The 27,083-nt window shown below is 39.7% G+C and overlaps 1 protein-coding gene across 1 annotated transcript in view; it reads left to right on the forward strand.

Moving 5' to 3' along the window:
* Positions 1-27,083, forward strand: part of LOC113027985 (protein kinase C-binding protein NELL1) — a 309,284-nt gene that overhangs the window by 251,150 nt on the left and 31,051 nt on the right. Inside the window, exon 15 of the mRNA XM_026177879.1 lies at positions 13,869-13,964. Coding sequence (XP_026033664.1) covers positions 13,869-13,964 — 96 coding nt within the window. The remainder of the gene's footprint in view (positions 1-13,868; positions 13,965-27,083) is intronic.

The following is a 27,083-nucleotide window of genomic DNA, read 5'->3' on the forward strand; positions in this document are numbered from 1 at the left end:
TGACAGAGTCCCTCCTGGCCCCCTCACAATTCACAGATTTCAATTTTAAAACCTTTTTTGTACAACAACTGTAAAGTAATGATGCCATGCAAACCTTCATAGTGTCAAGATTTTGCAACAAGCTGTCCCTGAAGTACAAACGCCTAGGTTGAAATTTGATTATTTATTTTTTTGCGAGGTCTTATTTTTCCCACCTTTTTTTTTTTTTTTTTTTTTTTTTTTAATCCTCATAACTAGTTGCTACCACTACTACTGTGCAAAACACTTTCTTTCTTAATATCTTCCTTTGAAGCAGTCAGACTTGCCTGTCATTTTTGTTAAGTGGTCTTTAGCAGTATTTCTCCAGGCTTTCTTAAGCTCTTTCTGAGTTTTTCCTTGGACTGCTTTTTACTCACTTTCAGTCCAGTCCTCATAGCTCACTGTTTCCAGTTGGTGTGAAAATAGAATCAATTGGAAATTTTTGGTTCAAATCATTTTCATTATGTACAGAAGGCATCCAGACCGACACACAGCAGCCTTGAGCCATAAAACAGAGTGGAGGCTCTATCATGGTTTGGGGTTCCATTTCAGCCACTCACGTTGGGAAAAGTACCATCAGACTGACCATGCAGCACCATGTGAAAACCATCCACCATCCATCTAAACCACCATGATTGGCAACAGTTTCATTTTTCAGCATGATAGTGATCATAAATACATTGCCAATGCAGTAAAAGCATACCAGGATATAAGGAATGCAATGGAACAATAGCAGTCACGGACTGGCTTCCCCAAAACCCAGACCTCAAGCCATGTGTGCTCATCTTGGCAAAGAATAGTAAAGAAGGCACCCATAATCCAAAGAAGAGGGAATTATTTGATCCACTGCTGAATTTTATATATAACGCGCTTCCATTCATTTTGCACTTTTCAATAAACCACTGCAGCTATTACCTATTTTCCTACAAAATGTTAAGAAATAAGGAGTGGCTCTAGAGTTTTGCACAGCATTCTAAGTACAGGATTTCATCTCATTTCTCTTAGGGACAGCATAATTTTCTCATGTATATACCTTTTTAAAACCAATGATCGTAGTCTACTGTGGATACTACCTCAGGATTTCAGTGAGGATGAAGACTCATATCTCAAACTGATCAGTTTGTGTGTGTTTGATGTTTCTGGTGTTGTGAAAGAGTGGGACTTAAAAAAGAAATGATCTTATAGTGCGAAGTGTCTGTTTGTATTGTTATGTAAACAAAAAGGAGAGAAAAAAAATGCCATGTTTGAAATAAGTGAAATTTTTTAAACACAACCCTCCGTGTGAAATCGAATTCATCACTATATGATATGCATCCCTCCTCCAGCTTCCAGCAGCATGGGTCATGGGTAATTCTGCCACTACATCTCGCCTCTCAGCAGTAAGCGTCATGTTATCAGCGAGGCAGAGGCAGCAGCAGAGGTTGGAGAAGACAGTGGTGTCAGCTGCCTACCTGTGTGTGTCAGTAATGGATTCAGATACAGGGAGTCGCACATCCCGTGCCGCCCTCTGTTATGAAAGCTCCTCACATCCAGCTGCCAAGGGCGTCCCTGCTCCTCACCCCTCCCCTCCCCCTCACTGTGCTGATAGGTTCATGCCCCCCATGACTCTTCAGCAGATGAAAATAGATAAAATCATCCAGACATGGCGTGAACTGACAGTTAATGTTTGCCACACACTGATTCCGTTGAAACACAGACAGTGAGTTGAATATATTTCTATTTTTATTTGCTTCTTATTCACTTATTCAGTATTCAGCAATAGCATTTTTTTAATACTTAGGAAACTGTATAACAGACAAAACTCACACAACAGAGATAATTCTCTTACCATGCTTATTATTTGTATTCCCCAAACTTCATATTGGACTTTGCTTCTACTTAAAAATAAAGTAAATATACAGTCATCACTACGCCCACACTAGCATCTAAGCAGATAAAAAAATATTACTGATACTAATTGCCAGCTTTGTTGTCATCCTAAAGAATCGCACATAAGTTTCATAATTTTATGCCAGTACCTAATAAATGTATTCACCCACACAAAAGGATGTTAAAAACCCAGTTTTAAATACAAGCTTAAAGCTTTCTTTAAACGTGTGTTTCTGAGCCACTCGTAAGAAGTGGAAATGAGCTAAAAAGACAACACCAACACAGCATCACCTGTTAATTTCTTAGCAAACGTTGGCTCATTTAAAAATCCGGCAGAGACACAGCGACGCTAACATCCATCTGGAGATGTGTCTGCACAAGCCTGACTAACTATTCGCATTATACCCAACCGTCTTAGTCTGTTCTATAGTCTCAAATAAGCATTTTTGTGGGATTAACTTTCAGATCTCATATCCTGTAGCTTTTTTTCTCATTTCAATTGACTCTTCCCATTTAGAAGTACTATAATTAGTTATATCCATACTTAAACCCATTACAAGAGCATATCATTTTTATACTTATTCAATCTGAGTACATAACCCAGCAGCTCATCAGGTACATGTATAAAGCTGAGTGTAAGGTAAAGCAAATGCAAATATTTTCACAGCACTCTCTTATTTTTGGATATTATAAAAGTGTGACTCTGGATTAGGGTTGACTGGAAGTGGACGTGCATCTTGGGTAAAGGACCCGCTCATTTTATAGTGGCATCAAGCAGACTCGTGCGGTAATGGATATCTGTGTACACAAGAAAATGGAGTTGTATTTCTGCGCCTGAAGTGTAATGCCTGGAGAGAGAACACAGCGCGTTGAATGCTTTTAAAGTGAAAACCAAGAATCCCAGGGGAGCATTTAAGCGCTGACAGCTGTTTTACATCTAGAAAATGTGGCAAAAAAATAACTTTGTCAGTTTGCTTGAGGTTTGGTTTTTTGCTTTTTGTTTTGTTTTTTTTCTTTGCTTGTCTGATGAATAAACAAATGGCACCTCTGCGTTAGCTCAGTCCTCTGCTGCCATCTGCTTCTGCAGGCAACCTTTCAAACTGTCTTTGCTCAAACACTTTAGCCATGTGTTCACAGGTGCACTTAAATGAAAGCCTGAAATGAAAGGTTGATCAGGCCGTGCTTGTAATGATGATTGTGAATGAAAGTATCTGACTTTCTTTTCACCGTCCCAACATCCACAGTGAGATAGTAGCAGGTCCCCCCTGCCTTCCCCAAAACTGCTTTGTAAGTTTCCCTAAAATCGCTGGTCACTTACCTGCATCTTTCACACTCCTCCAGCCCTGAGCATTCTGAAATGTGAGGAGGCTCGTTCCAGAGCGTGGAATCTCCTGAACCACCTGGCAGAATTAAGTGTTGTGTCAGCAGTATTGATCAACCACCCCTTCAACCCTCTGCAGATACATTATGGCAGTAAAAATCTCCCTTAATGTGTCTTTAATCCATGCCGACTGCCTGGCGCAAGTCCTTATTGTCTTGTAAGTGCAGTCATTATCTGTGATGTTCAGTAAATGCCCAACAGAGAGTACAGCCAAGGGTGAACTACTGTTACTCTGATGCATAGTAAAGTGAGGCATTTGTATGAGTAAATGGATTGGCATTAATTCCTTCTTAGCTGCACTTTTGGCCTGCTCAGCACTTCCTTGCAGGCTGCCAGTGGACTTCTAACTCTGCATTTAAGCCTGCTGCTATGCATTCATATAAATGGAAGCAAGACAGACAGACAGACACACACACACACACACACTGCAGCAGGAGAAAGAGGGAGGAGGCATTTTTCTTCCTATGAGATGAAGGATGTTGAAGAGAGAGAATATAGTAGAAGATGTTGAGCCTCCATTATCTGGATACCCCTGCGTTCCTCTGTCAGAACTAATAGATGTTGTTTTCAGGAAGGCTCCTTTATATTGTGCATAATCTCTTTCCCTCTGTGATATCAGCACCTGTTGGAAGATATGAAAGGATCTGAGAGTGGAGGCTAAGGTTTACATTTAAAACTTTCAGGGCATAGATTGATTGCTGCAGACCAGAGCTGTTCAACATCTTTGAAGAGGATGCTAGGAATAAGGTGGATTGGAAGCTGTGGCTAACTGAACCAACTGTAAAAAGAAAGATTTTACTTCTAAGGCCCTTTTTTTGGTAACGATCTTGAAAAAAAATGTTAATTTATAATTAATGCATCTTTAGTAGTTTAATTACCCTTAAAAACTTAAAATATAATTAATAGTGTTTAATAATCAATAATGTATGTGTCATTATTCCTTAAACTTGATGAGTGATATGTTGCATCATGTATTGTGTCATAGCTGTTAAGAAACAGTAACAGTTCAGTTCTGGCAGCATGAGAACATTATGACTTTTATATAGTGTTTTCTTATTCTAAGTGACCACTCAACATTTTAAACACACTCACCGGCCACTTCATTGGAAACATCTACTGAACTGCTTTACAGTGCAAACACCTAATATGGCAGACGATCAGTGCAAGACAAACTGCTCAAACTGAGTATCAGAATGAGGAACTAAGGTGATTTTAAGTGACTTCTGTGCAGGTAGCATGATTCTTGGAGCCAGATAGGTTGGTGTGAGTACTACACAACGTACTGATCTCCAGGGATTTACCTGCACAAGCAGGAAAATGTCTAGGGTTTACAGAGAATGGGCCAAAAATAATGTTATCTGGTAGAAAATTGTTTGTTAATGTCAGAAGTCAGAGGAGAAAAGCCATGCTCCTTTGAGGTGATAGGAAGACTACAAATGACCTCTCCTTACAATCAAGGTGTGCAGAAGAACAGTTCTTAATGCACAACAGTCTCTGAAGACGCTTCCTCCAAGGAAGGTACGTAAATGGGGTTAACGAGATCCTCGTAGCATTTTGTCTACCACCCAACTTTATCCTCAGCTGAAGTCAGTAGCACCCAACTCCCACTGTACACCATTTGAACAGAGCACCACTTTCCTGGGTCACCTGATGATTTGCCAGAATCAATTAGTGGCCAGCTGAAAGTCTTGTTCCATCCTAAACCCACTTTGATAGTCCCAAATGCTTACCAAGCCCAATAAGACTCTCTTAGGCTAATGGCTCCCATCAGCTATGGTGCCCACCATCAGGTTTGGTGATTATCACCATAACAAGCATCAACCACCCTTTGGTTAATATGGAGATCCAAAACATTGTCCATTGAGTCTCAATAGTCCCAGCCTCACTTGAAATTTTATTGAACTACTGCTGGAGGTGGGAATTGAAGTGCTCACCAGGACCTGCACCAGATGCTCCCAGCACAACCTCTCTAAGTCCAGTATCCTCCCCCACCAACTGATACATCTCAGTTGATATCCAACTCAGGTGATCAGTTGGTAGCTCATTTCCTCACTTCACCCGAATGTCCAAAGCTTGTGGCCGCAAATCTGAAGAATATCCAGTGAGTGGCAGTTCTCTGGGGGAAAATGCAAAATTAGTGATTGACCTGCACTAAGGTGTCCTGGTCTCAAATGCACTTACAAACACCCTGATGCTTGATCAGGTGTCCCTTATGGACAAACTGTGATTGGCACAAAGGCACAATAATAAAACAACACTGGAGACTACATCAAACAGGCTGTTTTTCTCAATTGCGCCCTTCCAGGTCTCGATATTATGGCCTGTGTGTGTGTCTCCAACACAAGTCTCCCGGTGGAGTACTCTCCAGTGCCCTACTCGGTAAATCCAAGAAGGCAGGGTTCTCTGAACTGTCATTCTCCACATAAGTGTAAATGACAGAACAAGAGCCAGAGCCAATTACTCCACCTAAAGGTTAGGGAAGCAACCCTCCCATCCAGTGGGGAACACCCCAAAATATAGGCAGCAAACTAAGGGGATACAAGTATACCCACCCCTGCCCACCCCTCTGACGGAGGGCAATGAATGATTGGAGCACAGTCCAACTCATCTTCAGGGATCTGAAGAGGCACAGGCACAGATCATAGGCCCTGTGTTGCATGATTATATAATTATTTTCTCTTTCCCTTTACATGCGGCATTACAGCATGCAAAATTAAAAGTACTGAAAATTAGATATTTCAAATTTGATAATTATTTAACAATTTCTTACTATGACTTCATTATCAAAAAGGCTAACAATGTTCTTATCAGTTTTCATTTTTCTGTCATAGAATTCCAAAGCTCGCCTTTCCCCTTTCACACCTACTTGAATTTGTCGAGCATTCATCTTTCCCAACAATATTCCTGCTCCTAATTCAGAGATGGAACCTTGGACACCCAACGACCGTGAATATGACTGTTAGCCACGGCACAGAGTGGAATGATTTCATTCTTGCCACCCACTGGAAAGCAATCTAGGCCTGTAATGGGAAACTCAAATAGCAAATCTGTGGGTATAAGCATGTCTTGAGAAGTCACGAGTCAGCAACAGGCTCAGTTAAGCAATGAGATAGTTTAGCAGGAGGTCAAGAGACTTACAATTAAAGGAGGGCACTTTCTTTCTTGGAGCTCTGGGTCAGTCTATTTGTCGCTGTGGTGGGTTCTCATAATGACATGTAGAGGAGGCAATTAAGGGAAGAGCTGGAGAGGTGGAAAAGTGGGGAAAAAAAGAAGAATTTATTGAATGTTAAAAAAAAAGGAAGGGGGGGGGGGGGGAAGATTATGGAAAGAGGTGAAGTGTTGGTGAGATACTTTGTATAAGCCAGCAGTGAGACTAGAGTTTTAGAGGCTTGAGAACTGAACCTTCAAACAGTAAATATAAGGTTTTGGTGTCAGAAGGGAGGAAAGGGGAATCACTTTCTGCAACCACAATCTAAGGAGGTGGCACAGGGTACAATACAATTCTACTGCTCTTCTTTGTCTTCTATATGGTGCCATTCCATTGAAATGGGATGTTCCCTGCTGTTTGTTGAACAAGAGCGACACATTGCTATTCTTTTCTCAATCTTATTCGGAAATGGAAAACCATCAGTACCACACATTATATGTATGGTGCATGTAGAAAAACAACAAGAGCTGTAAACAACTGGCTTCTCATCTCAAAGAACGCCTCCACACCACAAGATCTATCAGGGCAAATGAAAAAAAAAAGGCCTCGAGCAGACCTTCCCAAAGTGTGGGGCCCGCCCCCTAGGGGGGTGCAGAGCCATGGCAGGGGGGGTGGGGGGCGGTATGAAAAGGAAAAAACAAAACGCTTGGACACTGCTAGCACGGGGCGCCCGCAGAAACGTAAAGCAGGAGATGAAGCATAGCTGAATATGTTTCCAAACCAACTTCATTCTAAGCCAAAGACTAGAAAATCTGGTGAAGCATATCTTCCCTTTGGTTTCACCTGCACAAGTGCCAAGGTAGGTCTCCCCTGCAGAATTGATTTTCCCTTCGTTGGGAGCAGTGCTGGGCTCTTCAAATCACGGACAAACAGTATCCCACATTCGTGATTTTTAGTTCACAAACACTTCTTGTAATGACTAACTACTCCTGACATTTTAGAGATGTTAGCTCTTTATACAGTAAAGTTACAGCAGGATACAAATAATATCAGGCTGATCCTGCCACGATTTGTTCCCCCGGTTCAAATCACAGACAAACAGTATCCCACAGCTGTTTATGTTTTTAAACCCATTTTGCACACAGAGGCATTTTTTGAAAAATGTATTGATAGCAATGTTGAATATTATTATGCAGGAAAAAACAACTACACGTAAAATAATCACACCGTGACGCCTCTGCCTTTCTAATTGGAGGGACAGTAACTGCGTGTAAAACCTGCTGATTAACAGTATTTTGTCTCTATCTGCCATTCTGCAATTCATCTCATGTAAACAATAACGTGGTGCACAGCGTGACGTGAAAAAGGGCACATACCTTTGACGTTGTGTGACGAACTCTGTATTCCTCGTCCACACGTAAACGCAAAAAAGGAGTTTTAAAAATCTCAGTTTCCGGTGATTTGAAATGCCGTTTGCGTGTGGACAAAACAGCTTTTTTCAAAAATACCTGTGTAGGTGTGGATGTACTGTAAAAGATTTAGTAGTTTATTTTATTACTACCTGTAATTTATTGCAGAGTACTTGTATTTGCTTAATTGTTTATTAAATGTTTGAGGTGTAAAATAAACCGCAATGGAGCAAAATATGGGTGTGTGTCATAGCTGGACTGGCCATCGGGCATACCGGGCATTTGCCCGGTGGGCCGCTGGCGATTTTTTTGTTTTTATGGGCCGATGGATTTTTTTTTTAGGAAGGGTATATATAATGAAAGGTGTTGGATTGGGTAATTGGTCATGATCGACTCTGGGCTGGACCAATTACAGCCGAGGAGACAGATTTACCCTCCCCCTTGTTTAGCAATCACGTGATTTTCGCGCATTGCATGCCGGGCACTAGTGGCAAAACAATCCAAGTACCGCATCAAATGCAAGCGTTTGCAGCACCGCTAAACGTTCATTCTCCGGTTCCAATACCTTCTTGTTTTTTCTTTGCCGCACAAAAAAGGAATGTACAAAACAAAAGGAGAACAATGCCGGTCCGTACAAAGACAGACTCGACGAAAAGACAAAGAAAAGATACGAGAAAAAATCAAAGGAGTGAAAGGGTCAGACCCTTACGAGCACACAGAGTGGACAAAAGACGTTAGCGTGCTGCCCAACTTTCACCACGCTCAGATTTATAAATATACGCTTCTTGGAGTGAGTGCATAGACTCATGAAGTTTAGTAACTTCAGGCCATTGCAACAAGCCCAGGTACAGTTTACTGACGGATGGGTGCAGGACCTTGAAATGCACCGTGTAGAACGAAAGACCATCGTACGAACAAAGGTAAGTTTACCAGTCTCACGAATCGTCGTCATAGATACACATTCGTTAACAGTTTATTAATATAACCTTTGAGCTCAACGGTAATTAATTAGCAGTGGAAATAATTTCTGGTTCATTACAGAAATGTAGCAGTGACAATAATATTGTATGTTGTAATCGCACTGGAGAATTAGTGATACAAAACAACTGTTTTATCCTGTGAATAAAAGTATATGTTTTTGTCAATGTACCATAATAACAGAAGCGAAACGCGATATTGTGTCAGGACAATTCACTATTTATGCACAATAAATAAAGGAGCATAGCGCGACAATTTCTGTTCAGCGCCAGACTTGCTTGTAACCTATATCACCAATTATGTTAAGAAAAATGACGTATTAACTACTACAAAACTCTGACCTTTGTGGGAATGCTTGGAGCAGACTAACCTGTGAGCTGGAGTGTTCTGGGACGTTATATTTGGTATATCCAGACCATCCGTCGGCTCTTACTTCGGAAACATGGCTTAAATTTCTTTACCCGTCGGCTTCCCGTGGCTGTCATGCAACCGGCAGTTAATAATACAACAGCTTCTTGCCATTTTTTGGGTTTCTTTTTATCGCTGTGTAACTGAGTTCGCTAGTACCTCTTGCCACAAGTTCCCAGAATCCTTTGCGGTTTTACCCCTGAATGACGTCACATTTTCAATCTTTATCCTGGTGGGCCGGTCTCTAGTCAAAATGCCCGGGCCGATTTTTTGTCCCAGTCCAGCCTTGGTGTGTGTGGTTGGAGGATGTGTTAGTGCGTGTGCGTGCGTGCGTGCGCGGGGGGGGGGACATTTTTCTTGTAAAACAAAGGGGGGCCCAGCAAAAAAAGTTTGGGAACCACTGGCCTAGAGCAAGATGTACCTCCAGAGAAAAGTATACAGCCAAGTCCTGTCTTTTAGCACTCCAGTATACCGAAGATGAAACCACACCCACCTGTCACTGAAAAGCTGCTGTGTTCTTAATTATACATAACGTTAAGCCTCAATATAATTAAAAGGGGTGAATTGTGTAAATGTTCACTTTCCATACAGCTGCCATGAACAGGCAAATAATTAGCTGTAGAGACTGTAACAGGTTTTTTTTTAATAATAGGCTATAAACATGTGCTCTAAAAGTGGCCGTTCTAACACGTACTTTATGGTAATTGAGTCACATTTAGTGCCTCAAGTAGTCACTTGATGAAGTGTAGTTTTCAGCAATTGCATAGCAACTTAATTTTTCAGCCTCAGAGGTTTCTCATTTTATTATACTGCATTTTTTTAAATGGGAATCACTGACAGGTATTGCTTTAATTTTTGGGGGCTGGTACTGTGTTTCACTCAAGACAGCAAAGTCTTACACTAATCTTATTCTTGTTATAATATCGGTTTATTACAGTATATTTAACTTTATCAGTCCTGCTTAAAGGCTTTTTTTAAAAAAAAAAAAAAAGTCCAATAGGTTTTTTTCACATTTTCATTCAGCTGTTGGACTGGATTCCACGCATTTACTCATTAACACACTATTACCAGTAAGCATGAGCAAAAGTTCTGGATTAAAAGTTTTAGTGTTGGCTTAATTCATCCAGCTATTTCTTGACAGGAATTAAAATACTGGAGGCAACTTGAAACCGAGGCTTGTTTTTTGGAAAGAAAACTACTGCCTTCAGTCATACAGCACGCCCACTCCCAGTGAAGCCCCCTCATCTTTGGAAGTCATTAGTTCGACAGGCAGGCGGCATTATGCTGATGGCGGTGAAATGATAATTAGAGTTGGAGATAGATTGAGTCAATATAAGTGTAATTAATTTTTAAGTGTGAGGTTTATTAGTAGAGAGGCGATCAGGCCACTAATGAGGGCCTGATAGAACTTCTTAAATAGTGCAACCAGATTAATAGCTCTAATAGCTTCTGGCAGTAGAATCTACTTTTATTTATTTGCTGCATTTGTTTGTATATTTAGGCCAACACTGGGTTGATCATTTGTGCTGACAAATGAGCTTTCTGTGTATTCATAAACCAAATGGAGACAAGCTGCTGCACAGATTACACACAGATATTACACTCACATACCCTATGTCTGTGACTTTAAATAGATTTTTTTTTCTGCCCATTAAGGCTCATCTTTTTAATCGTGTCATTAATTAAGCTTAGAAATACTTAATGAACTTGCTCAATTAAGTCTGCCCTCTTTTTTGGTTTAATCCTCGCTTTAAGCACTGACTGACTGTCCTCTCTCCCTGCACCCACCCTTTACATCTGTTTTGTGGAGGATATTTCTCTGCCAGCGCTCCTCAGACATCCTCTTCTCCTTTGTGTTGGTGCTTCACAGTGTGTACACTCGTTGAACAAAATACAGCCATTTCCGCTGCTAGCCTGCTTCTAGGAAAAGGCTGTAAGAATGTTGGGAACACATGCGCTCACATGAGAGATTTCCAAATCACTGCTAAATGAGGAGCAGTTACTTTAATTATTTTAGATTCTTCCTTGCGGACATGGTTTGCAGACCGATGACCTCTAGTGTTAGTGAAAAAATGATTCTCTTTTAAACTGTGTGATAGTGTTATACTAATATCAATCAGGAATTTACCCTGATATATACCAAGAATTAATTAGGCCAAGAATTAATTTTCAATCCACTGATCACTGTTTACAAATGCTGGTGGTTTATTATTTGAAAAAAAATCTAATAAAAGGCTAAAACATCTGATGATAGCTGTGATTGCATTCCAGCAAATAGCATCCTGGACCAAACTCAATTCATTTGAACTGAATCAGCTACACAAGATGAACACCAATGAATTCTCACATTGCCTCGCCACATAACCCCAGACCACAGTAGGCCATCTCATCAGTACTGACCTTTCATGGAAAACAACGCCATATTATCAGTAGAAGAACTGTAAAATCTAATAAGCTACCAGTATCTAAAACAAATGCAACCTCACTGCATTAGAAGAACTAACAACAGTTTACTTCAGATAGCTAAATCAGGCAACCTGTTCATTGTGAGTGCCAGTAAGCAGTACTAAATGAATTAGTTCAACTGGCGTTTATGGCATAATTAACAAATTCATTTAGTATGACTCGCTCTGAAAAATCAAGTCATTCAAAGTGCTGTGACCTCACAATGAACAAGCTGCCTTAACTGACGCAAACTTAAATGAAGGTAAAAAGTTTGCATATATCTTTAATAAGTGTCAGCAACTTATGACGTCTGTCAAGGAGGTTGTGTTTTTGTAGTCTTTGCGTGTCACTGGTAATCTGTAAATGCAATAGCTCAAAAAGTTTCAAAGGAAATTCTGATGAAACTTTGTAGGGGTGTAGAGTGGGGTCATATTAGTAAATCTATTAAAATTTGACATGCATCCATCAAGGTCTTCAGGGTCAACTTAAAAAGCCTTATAACTTGTATGTGTTGCCAACATATAGAAAGAACCAATGTAAAGATTTTAAATATGATGTCAAATTTGACCTCTGACCTTTCCTTCAAGGTAAATACATGATCTTAAGGCCAACAATAATATAATAATAATCTTATATATAATCTTCTTTGGTTTTGATAACATATAGGCATATAGGGAATGATTTATGGGGATAATAAATGTCACGTTACTTTAGACCTCCAAGGTCAAATGAGGTCAAAATTCCCATAAAATCTCTTTTATCTTTAAAACTATACTTAAAATCCTACTGCCTTTGTTTTATGATACTCATATATGGTAAATAAATGGTAAATGGCCTGTATTTATATAGCGCTTTACTAGTCCCTAAGGACCCCAAAGCGCTTTACATATCCAGTCATCCACCCATTCACACACACATCCACACACTGGTGATGGCAGCTACATTGTAGCCACAGCCACCCTGGGGCGCACTGACAGAGGCGAGGCTGCCGGACACTGGCGCCACCGGGCCCTCTGACCACCACCAGGGTGGGGATTATAAACATAGCATTATAGTTTGCTGCCAAATATCATGTCACGTTTAGCCTCTGACTTCACTTTCCTATTTCACGTCTGCTTTTCTTTCAAGTTGACCCCAAAATGTGTTATACATCTAAAGAAAGTATAGTATTCAAGCAGGGCTTTTTTGAAACAGTCGTGTCAATCTTTTTGCAGGGCACTGGAAAATGATCAGAGTTTTCATGTAAGCACTTGTGTTATATTCTTGCTTGGGACCGTGGTGGAAAAGTTATCATAATGACCAAGCACAAAAAAAAAGAAGTGAGGCAGAAATTCAGTACGTGCTAGGATTTTATCACATTGAGGAACAACAGCAGCTCAGGTGGTGCTGCAGGTTGTCCTTGACACAGATCTCATCCTGATGTTCAGGTCAGCTCCTTGCACAGTTGCCATGTGTGTGAGTGGTTGAAACTGTAAAGTGTTCCTGCTGTTATGTTGATAGATAGATGTGCTAACGTGAAATCGGCCCCATTTGCTAGTCGCACATAATAAGAACACATATTTTCCTTGCTGCATTTTGTCCCTTTGCTGTCCAATAGTCAGTAAAAGTGCATGCATCCACTGAAGGATACAGTAGAATTTTTAGTGCCATCTGGTTACTGGTTCTTTAAACGTGTTTCACTTTCCTCAGTCGCTAACTTGGTCTGATTTTCTGAACTGTACAGTAAATGTGCTGTAAAGCTTAAAAGGCAAAAGACAGTCATTTATCCGTTGCTCGTAACAAATTGCAAAAAAATGCAACTTTCTCCTTAAAAGGCAACACAATGTTCAGCCATCCTCCCAGAAATTTGATAGTTTTTTAGCTGCCTTTTACATGACCACTTGAAAGCACACTTTTCTCTCAGATATAAATCTGAGGCAAGGTTACAGTTTTGATCTGTCTTTTTTTTTGTCTTCTTTATAATGAACAAACACTGCAGCATAAAAACCACCATTTCTAAGCCCGTGTGAATGGTGAGCGTGAGTAGTCCCTCCCAGAACTGTTAACGCATCTTGTAAAGATAGTCAGGGGAGCTTTTTGTAGCGTGTAATGCTTTTACAACATCACAAAAACCGCAGGATTTCAAAGGCTTTTCTGTGGCTGTGCTATTCGGGTCACAGAGGGGGGAAAACACAAAAAACTGAACTAATATATTTTTGGTTTCTCTTTCTAGCCTTCTGTGAGGAGGGATGCCGAAGCGGCGGGACCTGTGTGTCTCCCAACACGTGTGTCTGTCCCTCAGGATTCACGGGACACCGCTGTGAGACAGGTAAGACCTGAGGACATCACCTGACCCCACACCTCTCATCTGTCCAGTTTGTTCAGCCGTCTGTCCCAATTAAAATCTGACACGAGCATCACGTTGTTTTTATTGACTTTCAGGAATGACATCGGCAGGATGGTCATTAGATGTTTTCTTTTCCTACTTCACTCTACACACACACACACACCTACACACACCTACACACACACACACATTTTCATGCTCTGGCTTTAAAGTGTTGTTTAAATTGGACACTGCAGAGATTGAAGCTCCCAAGAGAGTCATAGAAAGAGTCAGCTAATTGTTCCCTACCTTCCTCTTCTCCTTCCTTCCACCTTCTTCCTTTCTCCCTCTCCTTTTTCACTCTCCCCATCATTTCCCCCAGTTGTCCTTCCTCCTTTCTTTTCTTTCTTTTCATTTTCTCCTCCTTTGTCTTCTAACTTCTCTCGTTTCTCCTTCCTTATGTCTTTTTCCAGTTTTATAAGCTACTTCTCTTTACCTCTTTTGCTTCCTTTCATCCTCTGCCCTCCTTCCCTGACCTCTTCTTGGCTCTCCTCTGCTTGCTCATTTTCTCCTTTCCTCCTCCACCCTTGTCCTTGTCTTTCTTTTTACCCCCCCCCCCCTTCCATTTTCTCCCCAGATTCTGTTCTTGCTTTCCCCTTGCTCTTTTTATTCCTATTAGCTTACTCCTTTACCTCTCTTGTCCATCTAGCTCTACTTACACAACCTCTGTCTTCCTCTCGCTCCTGTCCCATCCTCCCCTATGCCATTAAACCTCCCGTCTCTGTGGTCTAATTTCGCTGAAGTGATCAACCTGCTCACATGGAGCACAGGAGTCACGGGTCAGCTATTTGTAGCATGTTGCCATGGTTTCTCTTTAGATAGGTCAGACAAAACCTTCATATTTTTACATATTGAATATATCATTTGTGCTGCTGTCAGTCAGCCTCCTAATATGTAAGTGTAATGCAGAGGAAGATTCTCTTTGCTGTTTTATTTTGTGTGTGTGTTATCTTCATCACACATTTTAGACCAGCACCAGTGTCTTGAAATTAAATCCACACTGTGCATATTGAACTGATCAGACTTAATTAGGCTGTATAGCACATCTTCATTAGGAGGGAAAAATCTATGGGCATGATAATTTAACTCATTCCAAGTCTGATCTCAGAAAGCAGCCTAACTCTGAAGGCTCCAAACTGTAGTCAGCTACTCATGAGGATAACCAATCAATTAAAAATAAAAGTTTCAAGACCAGACAAGAAAGAAAGGTATCGTGCTTGAAATCATGAAAGACAGAGACACTATTGGTTTGATTTCAAATGTTCATAAGGCTTAATTTGTTTCCTGCACTGGGTCTCCCCTGGTGACAACCAGTCTGCTGTTTCCAGCTTAAAAATGGATCCCATGTTCTTTTAGGACACGTCTCTCCCTGCGATGCTCTGATCCAGAGTATACCCTTACTGTTTGGTCAAACATCATTCTCAGATACTCCCTGAAGATTGTGAATCAAATGAAAAAAAAACAAAAAAAAAACATACACTTTATGAGCCAAATGTCTCAGTACACACCTGTGTAGCATCCAATCATTTGTTCAAACAAGAGGAGGCAAGACGTGTTTCCAGGTTTAGAGAGAAAGGGGACTGTGCTGTGTCATACATCTATACGCTGTACCACAGCTTAAAGTCTGGACCTCATTAAACATGTAAGGCAGGCTTAAATTTCTACATGCAGATACAGATACTCGGGTTGCAAAGACACCGGAAGGTAAGTTACACAAAAGAGAGACATCACTGCGTGACACAGACTGATCCTCCACTTTTTTCTCTCAAATTCATAACAATCATGAATCTACTAAAAGAATAACTTCCATCTCTATGACCTAACCACAGATCTGAAAAGGAATGTAAACGGAAATTCAAATAATATTGCCTGCAACATGTTTTTTATCAGCTCTGATTTCGATGTTACATAAAATTACTGAAATATAAATTTCCACATTTAATCCATCGTCTGCTATAAGAGCACAGAATGGCTTTAAGAGCATATGGAAGTAGCTGGGCACACATTCGATGATATGCAGAAATGGACAACTGGTTAATGGGATGAAAGGTCTTGCAGGTCCGAAATGCCGAAACATGATTTATTTTCACTACATTTTAGTGTATTGACCATGAATAATTTTGTCTCTATAATATTGAACTTTACTCAGTTTCTCTATGGACTCTATTATATTCAATTGTTAATCAAATCAGTGTTTTTAATTTAATTTCATTCATCAGTGGTATGAAGAAAACAGTTTGATTGTTAAGGTATATCATTATGAATTGTTTGAAACATGCAATTTTTCTATGTAGAGTCATTTAAATGTTCAATTGGAGGTGCACGTGAGAAGGCTTTTCTTTTCGGGGGGGATAGCATTCAGGAGGTAGGACATAGGACGGCCGCTCGTGCGATGCAAATTACTTGCAGTGTTCTGAAATAGGCACAAATCAACACAATTAGACATCACACAGACGTTGTACTGGGGGGCTGGCAGGTTAAAGACTGTTTAACTCTTTTCCCCATAAAGACATTTGACAACAATGCTAATGAGCGTCCAAGGGGGAAAGTGTTTAACGGTCTTTAACCTGCCAGCTCCCCAGGACAAAGTCTGTGTGATGTCTAACAGTGCTGATTTGTGCCTGTGTGAAAACAGTGCAGGTAATTTGCAGCTCGCCAGTGGTCGTCCTTTAAGTTTTAGTTAATTCTGCGTATAGTATTCATATTAAGAAAACATGAACAAATGCAAAGTCCATTAAAAGTACTATCCCTGAAGATCCTTGCACTCCATGTGCAATATATAAAGACAGTATGAAATAATCTTAGATTTCATGTACATACTGTACCCGAACAGGAAGCGGTAGAAAAAAAGGGAAAAGCTTTGCTCTCATTTGGAACAAATTCTTTTTGCTTTTATTGACTAAGGTGGTTGCTGGATTGTGTGACTTTAGAATTGAGTGCATAACAATGTTTGTTCTATCTAAAAGGTTTGGGGAAAAAAGACTCATCTTTGTATAATAAGGACAGTTCTCTACCAGCAGGTTATAAAAACCTGGCAGTCCTTTGAATGTTTTTTATGTTTTGTTTTTTTTTCTCACCAGCCTCAGCTGTGTGGGTGTAAAGTTTGCTTCGTCCCAGTTTCGGCCTTTTGAGTCTCTAGCTTTGTGCTACATATTTGTCATGTTCCATCACTGGCACTGGCCTGTGGTGTTCTCTGAGCTTAAAGAGTCAGTCCATCTTTAACTTGAATTTTTTGACTTTGTGTTCATGTCATTCATCCTTAAATTTTTACAAATGCATTTTGAAATAAAATACCTTCGTCTATGCCCAAATTTCTCTCCTTTATAGAGCCGAAGACTGAAGTCAGTGTAGTTTTGATTCACTGCTCCTTCTTCTGGAATTCGTTTGATTAAAATTATTAAATTAACCCTTGCTGCTTTTGCATCAGGAGATATATTCCAGATTTTATCGCATTTTTAGTCACATTTTTTCTTATAATTTACTCCTCTCACAGCCAAATCTTCAGCTTCAGATTTTCATCTTCAGTGAGTTAACGGCAAACAAAGTCACCACCTGTCTCATTTAAATTATTAACTTATTTTCCAACCCCTTAAATTTGTAGCTAAGGAGGAAAAAAAATCATATGATTTCCTGTAATTCTTGGCTCTGAAGATTTGAATCATTGATCTGGTAATCGGCAGTCATTAGCATGCAGGGCATGTTTTGAAAGGCAATCAGGCAGAAACTAATTAACTCCCCTATTAACAGCATCAAATATCTATCAGTTAATTAACGTGGCAGTGAAGCTTCACAGCCGTGTTCTCCAAGAATGCAATATTATATGCAATAATATACAGTATCTCACAAAAGTGAGTACACCCCTCACATTTTTTAAAATATTTTGATCTTTTCATGGGACAACACTGAAGATATGACACTTTGATACAATGTAGTTAGTATACAGCTTGTATAACAGTGTAAATTTGCTGTCACCTTAAAATAGCTCAACATACAGCCATTACTGTCTAAACCATTGGAAACAAAAGTGAGTACTCCCCTAAGTGAAAATGTCCAAATTGTGCCCAAAGTTTCAATTTTTTTTTTTTATTCAATTTAATTCAATTTTATTTATATAGCGCCAAATCACAACAACAGTTGCCTCAAGGTATTTTATATTGTAAGGTAGACCCTACAGTAATGTTTGGCAACAATTATTTTTCCAACACTGCCTTAACTTTGTTGGCCATGGAGTTCACTAGAGCTTTACAGGGTGACACTGCAGTCCTCTTCCACTCCTCCATGATGACATCATGGAGCTGGTGGATGTTAGAGGCCTTGCACTCCTACACCTTCCATTTGAGGATGCCCCACAGACGTTCAATAGGGTTTAAGTCTGGAGACATGCTTGGCCAGTCAAGTACCTTTACCCTCAGTTTATTTAGCAAGGCACTGGTTTTTTTGGAGGTGTGTTTGGGGTTGTTATCATGTTGGAGTACTGTCCTTTGGCCTAGTTTCTTCAGAATGTCACAGACAGTGTTGGCCAAGTTACCTGAAAAAGGTAATTAGTTACTTTATTACTTAGTTGCTTAGTTACTTTTTTAAAAACTTTTTTTAAACATTTAATATTAACATTGGAGCACGTTTGTGCAAAGGCTGTCTGCCTTTCCAGTATTCAGCTTTCAAGAACTACATCTTACTTGACAAAATCTCCTTTTGTGAAGCAGTGTTTGCAGCGTCTGAAGCTCATTATTATCTCTGAATCCATTTTTTATAAGAGAAATATTCCGAGTTGAAACTCCGGCTGAAGTTGAATCGACAAACATTTGCAGAAGCTCTTAAAGTCTAAGTGCTGAAAGGCTGTGAAATTAATCTTCCATGTGAAGACACCTTAAATGTAAATGACAAGAAGAGTGAGAAGTGTCGGCTGCAATCTCGCCGTTCAGAATGAGTGAAGTATTTTCTGATCTCCAACATTATATTGTTATTTCAGTTCTGTTTGTTCCTTTAACTGTATCCCCATTCACCTCTGCGACCGTTTCACAGCCTCAAAACTCAAAGTATATGCTATTGTAAATGATTTTTTTTAAAGATGGAAACAGTGGATGTAGGGAGGAAAGATGGAGATAAAATACTTTCATGTCCTTACAGTGCTGTCTGGGTTGCTGGAGTTTCCCCTAGAAGACTTGCCATAGGCAACGTGTAAGAGGAGTGCAGAGGGTTCTTGTTTTACCTCTGTGCATGACATATTCTCTGTCACTGCATTTCATTCTCAATCTGTCTACCCATCTGTTGAACTCTCTTAGTATCTGTCTCTGTTTCTCATGTACATCTGTCTCTATCTTCTGACTCCACTCCTAACTCGCTCTCTGTTGCCCTCCCCTTCTGTGCAATAACGCTGCTCCACTGACACTCGTCTGTATACTGTAGCTCAATGAGAGGTTGAAAACATCTAAATATAAAGCCAGCGGGAAAAGAGATGATCTTACTGCTGATCTTTTCATCTTCTCCCACGTTGATGTGTTCTTCGGGGCTGCCTGTCTTTCTCCAGTGGGCTTACATAGCTGCCAGTGATCCACATTTGGACCACTCTGATTTTACTTTCTGAAAGTCTTTACACCAAAGGAGTCAAAAACATAACAGCCGGCCTAGGAATGAACTCCCACTTCATATATATTCAACTTCATTGTCAAAAATAGCATAGTTTGAGTATGTAATGTACTAGAGTATGTTCTGCTGGAACAGAGCTGACAACTTCTGTTGTCAACAGTGTGACTTTATAAGAGAAGCAGCAGAAACAGCTGTGGGTGAAAACCAACCATGCCAGTGTCACTATTCAAGGTTTATGGTCCAATATCTCCTAAACGTTACATTAACCTCAAAACAACACATGAGGATTAGGTTAAATTAGCTAGAACTGAACCCCCGCCATTCATACTGAAGCCTCATTTTGAATAAATCACTGTAATGATTACATGATGAGGACTTTTTCTGGAGTGTTTTCACAAAATTATTGATTCAGACTTAAATGTTATTTAGGAAACAACTTTGGCAATGAATGCTTCATGATCGACAGACATTGCTGAGCAATCACATTTTGGCTTTGGTACATTTAGGGTTAAAAGATGCTGGCATCTAAGTAAGACAAGTCTGTACACATGCAGGTAATATATAACTACAGTGATTTTATTTAAATGTGGCTTCTGGGTGTGCTGTAATGAAGTCAGGAAAAAAGAAGAAAAAAACTACAATAAATGCAACCATTTCCAAATTGCTGACATCTGACAGTTAAGAAGTATCAGTATTAGTAGCAGTACAGGACAATGTAAAGTTAGCAAGTTAAACCACTTAACAGTTTAATTGGGTGAGTATGCTGACTGCTGAACCACTGCTGAACCTTGCACCCTTGTACACCAGACAGTTACAGCGGTTGACAGGTTTGATTTTTCCTTAGCGCCTCGCACCCTTTACATAGGGACTTTTAGTTCCTTTGGGTGAAGGTTTCTGGTCACAAGCAAAGTGATGAGCAAATTATAACTTTGTGTCTTCATGGGTGACATCATGCTCAAAATCATGATCATTATTAGTGCTTGTTTTCGGTATTTTGTGCTATGCTTGTTTATCATCTGTTGTGTATTATGCATGTTAGGTTGGCTGACTCACGACTACAGAACTAATTACCAACGGGTACAAATAAAGTAACCTGAACATGAACTTGTTTAGAAGTGCACACATGGACAGCTGTGAGCACCAAGGATGAGTAGTTGTTGTTATTATGCTTTTTCCTGCCTCACCTGGAGTTCCCCTGGAGAGCAGATGTATAGTTGATGCCATTGTAGCGTGATGTCTGCATGAACGGGGATTACATTGAGCCTTGCAGTCACACTACGTTCACATAATTTATATTACTCAAACCCGCGGGCTTGCAGAATATAAACTACAACACAGCAGTTCTTTAAGTGACAGGCTAAGCTCTTGTGTGGTCAGTCCACTGCTCCCTTAATCCAACATGCTGTTAGCTTTAAGCACCGTTACTGGTCACGGACCATCAGGCAGCAATGAACACAAACTCTGGTTGCCGTCTCTGTCTAAGGACACATTAATGTTAATGCGCCATGTGACATTTTCCATGATGTTGTGTTAGTAGGTTAGTAGGGCTGGAATAGCTGTAATTATGGAAAGCTCAAGAGGCCAGAGGATTCTCTCAAGTGCTTTGGGATTATTTTAACTACAGTATGTTTGGGTTAATTCCAAGTTTTCTATCTGAGCTAAAGTGCACAGCTCTTCACAATCTGTGTTGTCATAAAGTTCTCATTACTCACCGGGAACATCCACACTGGGCAGAAGTGAACTTGTTTGTATTGTAATAGAAGGAAACAGAAGGAAACATGAAATGCAGTCTGCTCTCTTTTTCTTTTTGTAGCTATAACAAAGATTTATGGGGTATATTTATGTGTGTACTCCAGCATATTGCAACTCATACAAGGTCATCTGTCCACTTCACTTCCACAGACAAAGAGAATGGAAGGCTTCCCACACTAAAGCATACTTGTAGACACACAAGAGCTTCAATATAGCTTTGTAAACTAGTGTACTGAGCATCAGGAAATATTGAGTGTGCGCAAATGAAATCAGGTTTTATTATAGTTAAATAAAAAAAACTTGTTAGGCAGGTGATGGATGGCATGTTAAATAATGTGTGCTTCCCATAAAAACAACCACAGAGACCTGATTTTTCTTTGTTTACAATTGCTTCTGTGAGGGAGAAAAGAGTCTAAATTTCTTGGGAATGGAGCAAAGGTCCTAAACTGTAGGACAGGCTAATTCTGAGCTATGGCTAGGATTACATAGTTTAAAAGGTTCTTGTTAAAACCTGCTAAAGGGGATAAGTTACCTTCCCTGCTTACTGTCTAAAATCTAAACCTGCACTGACTAGAACTAGCAAAGGATTTGGGCAATTCCCCGGGGCAACAGTTCACATAGAGGTAATGTGTCTGTGAATGCCATGGAGACAAATATGATGAGCTGGCGATATTTGGTAAAATATTATCTATTACAGATTGTGTGTTTGTCTTAAGTCAAATGTTTGTTTTCTATGGGATTTTGTTTATTTATTTATTTATTGCCAGTAAACCTCTTAACCCTAGAACACTATCGCTATAAATAGTAACACAATCACTAATGCCGGGTGATTTTTACCCGATATAATATAACCAATAAAAAGTAATCAAATATATCAAAATATGACAACACATGAGAAATTAGAGTGGTCTTCTTTTACTTTCAACTGTGCCATGTCTAACAAAATGAAAAAAAAAACCCTCCTAAAACAAAATAATGGCTCTGGAAAGCTGGTCTTTGGTCCACCCATTCCTGGGACATTTGAGACTTCCCTGGTGAAGGCACAGGCTCCTCGACACGCAAACAGCTGCAGGAGAGAGAAATCATGTAAATGTATTTGCTCGGGTATAAATCACCCAGCGATAGTGTTCTAGGGTTAAGGAACTCTCAAGCAAAGCCAGCCAACTTTGAGGTGATGCTGTCTTTTCACAGATATAGATCCAGTTGCTGAATAAAGAGGCTCTTACCAAAATTTGGATCTGCTCTAGAACATACATTTAAAGAGACAGAAGCTATCACACAGAGGTTAACACTTGCTGGGCCTTAAAGTTTTCAGGAAAGTCCTTCAACCACTTTGGCAGAGTTCATTTCAAAGCTGCCTCTTTGTGCTGCCTGTGAGGGCTTCTTTTGTATTTGCCATATAAACAAACTAGGGAGTAAAATAGATCACAAAGAATGATCCAAAAACTAGCAAAATAAAAACAGTAAGAGAAAACCAAAGGCAGGGCAGCCAGGGGAATGAAGAAACACAGACTACATATACACACCAGGGAGGGGGATAATGAGACATGAGTGAACTGAGTAAAAACAATCACATAGGTGGGAAAGGGAACACAGGGAAGTTAAAAACAAAAATGAACAACAACATAGAAAACAAAAAGAAAGCCACATGATGAAATATTTTTAGCAGGACAAAAGGCCCCGGGGCAAACCCAGGACACGCTTGGAACGCCTTGGTGTTCCCTCGAACAAGCTGGGGAGGTGGACGGGGAGGGGGAGGTCTAGGCTTCTCTGCTTAGGCTGCTGCCCCCACAACCCAGATTCAGATAAGTGGAAGATGGATGGATGGATGGATGGATAAATGGATGGAACAGCTTAAGGAGATTTTGTCCTCAAGAGAACCAAATACAAATTTACAAAGGTCAACATAGCCATAAACTTGACTCTTCATTATTGATTATTAGTATAGCCTGTCCTCATCCAGCCAAAATTGTACATTTGTCACTGACAATAATAAAAATATTGGAGGCTGCCTATGCTGCCCCTCACCCACCTATAAGCTACACCTTGGATATCGATTTCAAAATCCTGTTTTTGAGTTGTCGTATTCAGAAGCTCGGGTGTCCACACCCAAATGTGACGTTGCCATGTAAAAATAAGGCTTACATTTCTCCCATGCTGCAACAAGGGGAAAATCATTTTTACAGTCATTTTTAAATGTGAAGATGTTGAAAACAGTGAAATTACAAATCTGATAACAAAATAAAAAATAAAGTACATTTCAAATTGACCTTGCCTGTACTCTAGTGTCTGAATTTGATAATTGTATTTACCATAAAAGTGTTGATATCGTATTTTTTCATTTGGAATAATTTCGTAACCCAATCTAATAATAATTAAATCATTCCACATGACAATATATATAACAGAGATGACCGAAAAAATATGCAGTCTAGATGGGTAGTGGTCAGTTGGTGATCATTTTGTTCTTTCTTCCTGTTTCCTGGAATTAAAAACACACACACACAATAATAGTGTCCTAACACACATGCTTTTGAAAAGGTGATGATGGCAGTAAAGCTTTTATCCCATTGTTGCTGTTCTTCTTGTGTCCTCCTCATTCTTCACACCTTGATGTTGAGAGTCTGTTTACAACAACAATGTCAAATATGGAAATAATGAGCTTAGTGCATATCGTGAAAACCAAAGCCCTACACATTTGAGGAGTTTGCGTGTGTTGGGTGGCAGGAATTGAATTAGAGGTACTTGTTCTTTTTTGACAAGCCTCATAGTAATTTACCAGGATATGATGCGTACACTAAAGACGTCAAAATACAGGCCGAGCTTATTCCTTCATTTAATTGAAAATAAACTTGTTCCTTAGTCACATCAGTGAATTCAAGGTGGGCTGCTGAAAGACACAGTGACAGGAGAAAACTGAAACATTACAGAGAGAAGGAGAAACAACATATAAAATATTCAAGTGAGACATCTGGAGACACGTTCAGTCTCAAACATTTGTTATTTCACAGAATACGTGATCGGCTGTGAGTGACAGGCAGTGGGTTTTACACGCCATGTGACTCTGTTATCGTAGCAAGGTCATTGTAGGAACGAGCCTCACCAAGAAATGTGTTCGGCAAGTGTAGTGAGGCCTGAGCAGAGAGGTTGGGGCACTATGTTTCATTGCTCAGCCAAAAAAACCGCAAGTTTAAAACATATTAAACACTCGATCATTCCTGATGATCCTGAAACCTCAGTTATAACCTGCTTCCTCCTAGCTCATATCATCATCAGATCATCATCAGAAACTTTATTGTCATTGTCATGAGAACAACGAAATTAAGAATGGTCCCCGATCATTGCATCATCCCTAGCAATATCAAAATATAAATAAAACAATAAAATTGAATAAATAAAATAGATAGAATACTTAAAATACTAATAAGATATAACAGTAAAACATTCACATACATTCCCACACACATGCTTCAGACCGTGCATAGATTAACACAAGAGTGGCGTGATGGACATTTTTTTTGTAGTATTCAGATGTGTTATTGCAGTTGGATAACAGCTGTGTTTGAGTCTATTAGTCCTTGCTCTGATTGCCCTGTACCGTCTGCCTGAGGGCAACAGTTCGAACAGGGAGTGGCCAGGATGTGAGGTGTCTTTTATGATGTTTTGGGCCTTTTTAAAACAGTGGGCGTTGTGTATAGTATGTTTGGGGTTTTTTTAAATTAAAACCAATCATATTGTCACCGAGCTTGATGCAATGGCCATTTATCCCGACTCTGACTTTGTCGTGTAACTGAAGCAGATTGTGATCAGTGCCTTTGTTCTTGTACAATACCTCAATTAGGAGTTGAGAGCAGGTGATTTGACCTTGATCAAATCAGCACCGCTGTGCATGTAATACGAAATCTGACTCTGCTCTTCTCAGAGAGAAAGCCCAGTGTAGATAACCTCTTGAAGAGACTTTTAAAACTAGAAATATTTGTCCCTACTGGTAACAATGTGAGGTTTTTGTCATCTTCTTTTATTTTTTCTGTATTTTATTCTACTGGAAAACCTTGGGTCTTGACATTGATATGCATATTTGCCAACTTACCAAGAAGCAGGATATTGCACCCTGACACATTGCAATTACAAGTCAACCCACATGACCTGATGGATTCTCTCCCAGTGCTCCAGTGCTAGAAACTACAAGACAATCTAATGTATCTGGTCTGCTTTGATGACATAAATGGGATCGCTCCACTATACAGTGCAGGTGGTTTGTTGTTGTGGCTGATCTGTGAATAGAATAGATGGATGACGAGTATTGCTTTAGTGTCCAAACTACACTGCATACTGTACCAAAGCAATCAGTCAGCCTTTAAAGAATCTGCTTATTTGCACTCTTTTGCATACCATCAGTTCTCCTAGCAACATTGCTATCAGTGCAGAATATTTAAGAAACTTTTTCAGACTTTTCTTCCTCTTCTAGCAACTGATGTCAGCTTTTGTCAAATAACATCTTTGCCCTGTAGCCTGCAACGACCACTACCAGATTGTGGTCTGCCCATTGAAAATCACTGACCTATTCAGTGCATAGCTCACTGATGCAGCACAGTCAGAAGTGACACTTTCTTCTGTGTCACTTCTGACTGTGCTCCCTGTGTGCTGCAGCACTTTGGATTCCAAATGAAATACTGAGTTAAATTTAAACTTTATAGCCATAGCCAGTGAACGTCATAGATGATACTTTACAAAATCCATGTTGGGAGGAGGTGAGGGTTGATGGGAAGGTCAACAACTTTGGACAGCGATGCATTCACTGATTCAAGGTGTTTCTTTTAACCATGATAATTACATAACCTAAACAGTGTGTTTATTATAAAATCAAGTGCAGCTCTTCAAGGGAACAGAGCAAACCACAACATCCACTAAAGCAGTTTCTGTCACTGTTGATGTGTAACTCACAAGTATTCATTGCATTACCAAATTTCAAGTACAAACTATGTCCTAACGATGTACAAACTACTTTTCTTGCACCGTATGGACTTTCTTTCTGTCTATGTCTATGTAGGACTTTATTGCTTGTACTGGACAAGATGACTAATGTCATGAAAATTCAACTGACTGGCCCCCAGTTACCATGTCTGTGTTGTTGCTGTGCTGTCCTAAAATACATCATTCTTAAACCATACAATCAATATCTGTATAAATACTTACCCTGCAGAGAAACTCAAACTAGGTGGCATAATACTGTTTGAGACTGACATTTTTCTAAGATCCAAACCAAGATGAAAAAACACAGTTAGGTATCATATTTTTTTGTAACCTTGTGAAGAAAATGAGCTTTTTGTTATTCAAATGCATTTTTAAATTTAAATAGACAATAACTACGGGAATTGGGAGCATTTCTAGCCAAAGATAGAATAAAAAAGACTTCACATGACTCACAGTGTAACCGGAAGTATTTTTTGTTGCGTGGAAAGACATTTTGGAATACGTCCTTTGTCATCAATTATGGAGCAATATGTTGGTAAGCAATGCTGGATTACTGTTATTAAGAAAGCAGACAGCACTCTTGCCTGTTATTTGTGTACTCTAGATTTTTCATAGAGGGCATTATCTTTTCAAATCCTTTTCCATTACGAAGATAAGCATGTTTACTGATGCAAAACAAAAAAGGCTATTCCATGAGGTCCAGTATTAATGATACAGAATACTGAGTTCTAAACTATATATGTGAGTATT

Source organism: Astatotilapia calliptera, chromosome 1 (genome assembly GCF_900246225.1).
Source record: "Astatotilapia calliptera chromosome 1, fAstCal1.2, whole genome shotgun sequence".
Lineage (NCBI taxonomy): Eukaryota > Metazoa > Chordata > Actinopteri > Cichliformes > Cichlidae > Astatotilapia > Astatotilapia calliptera.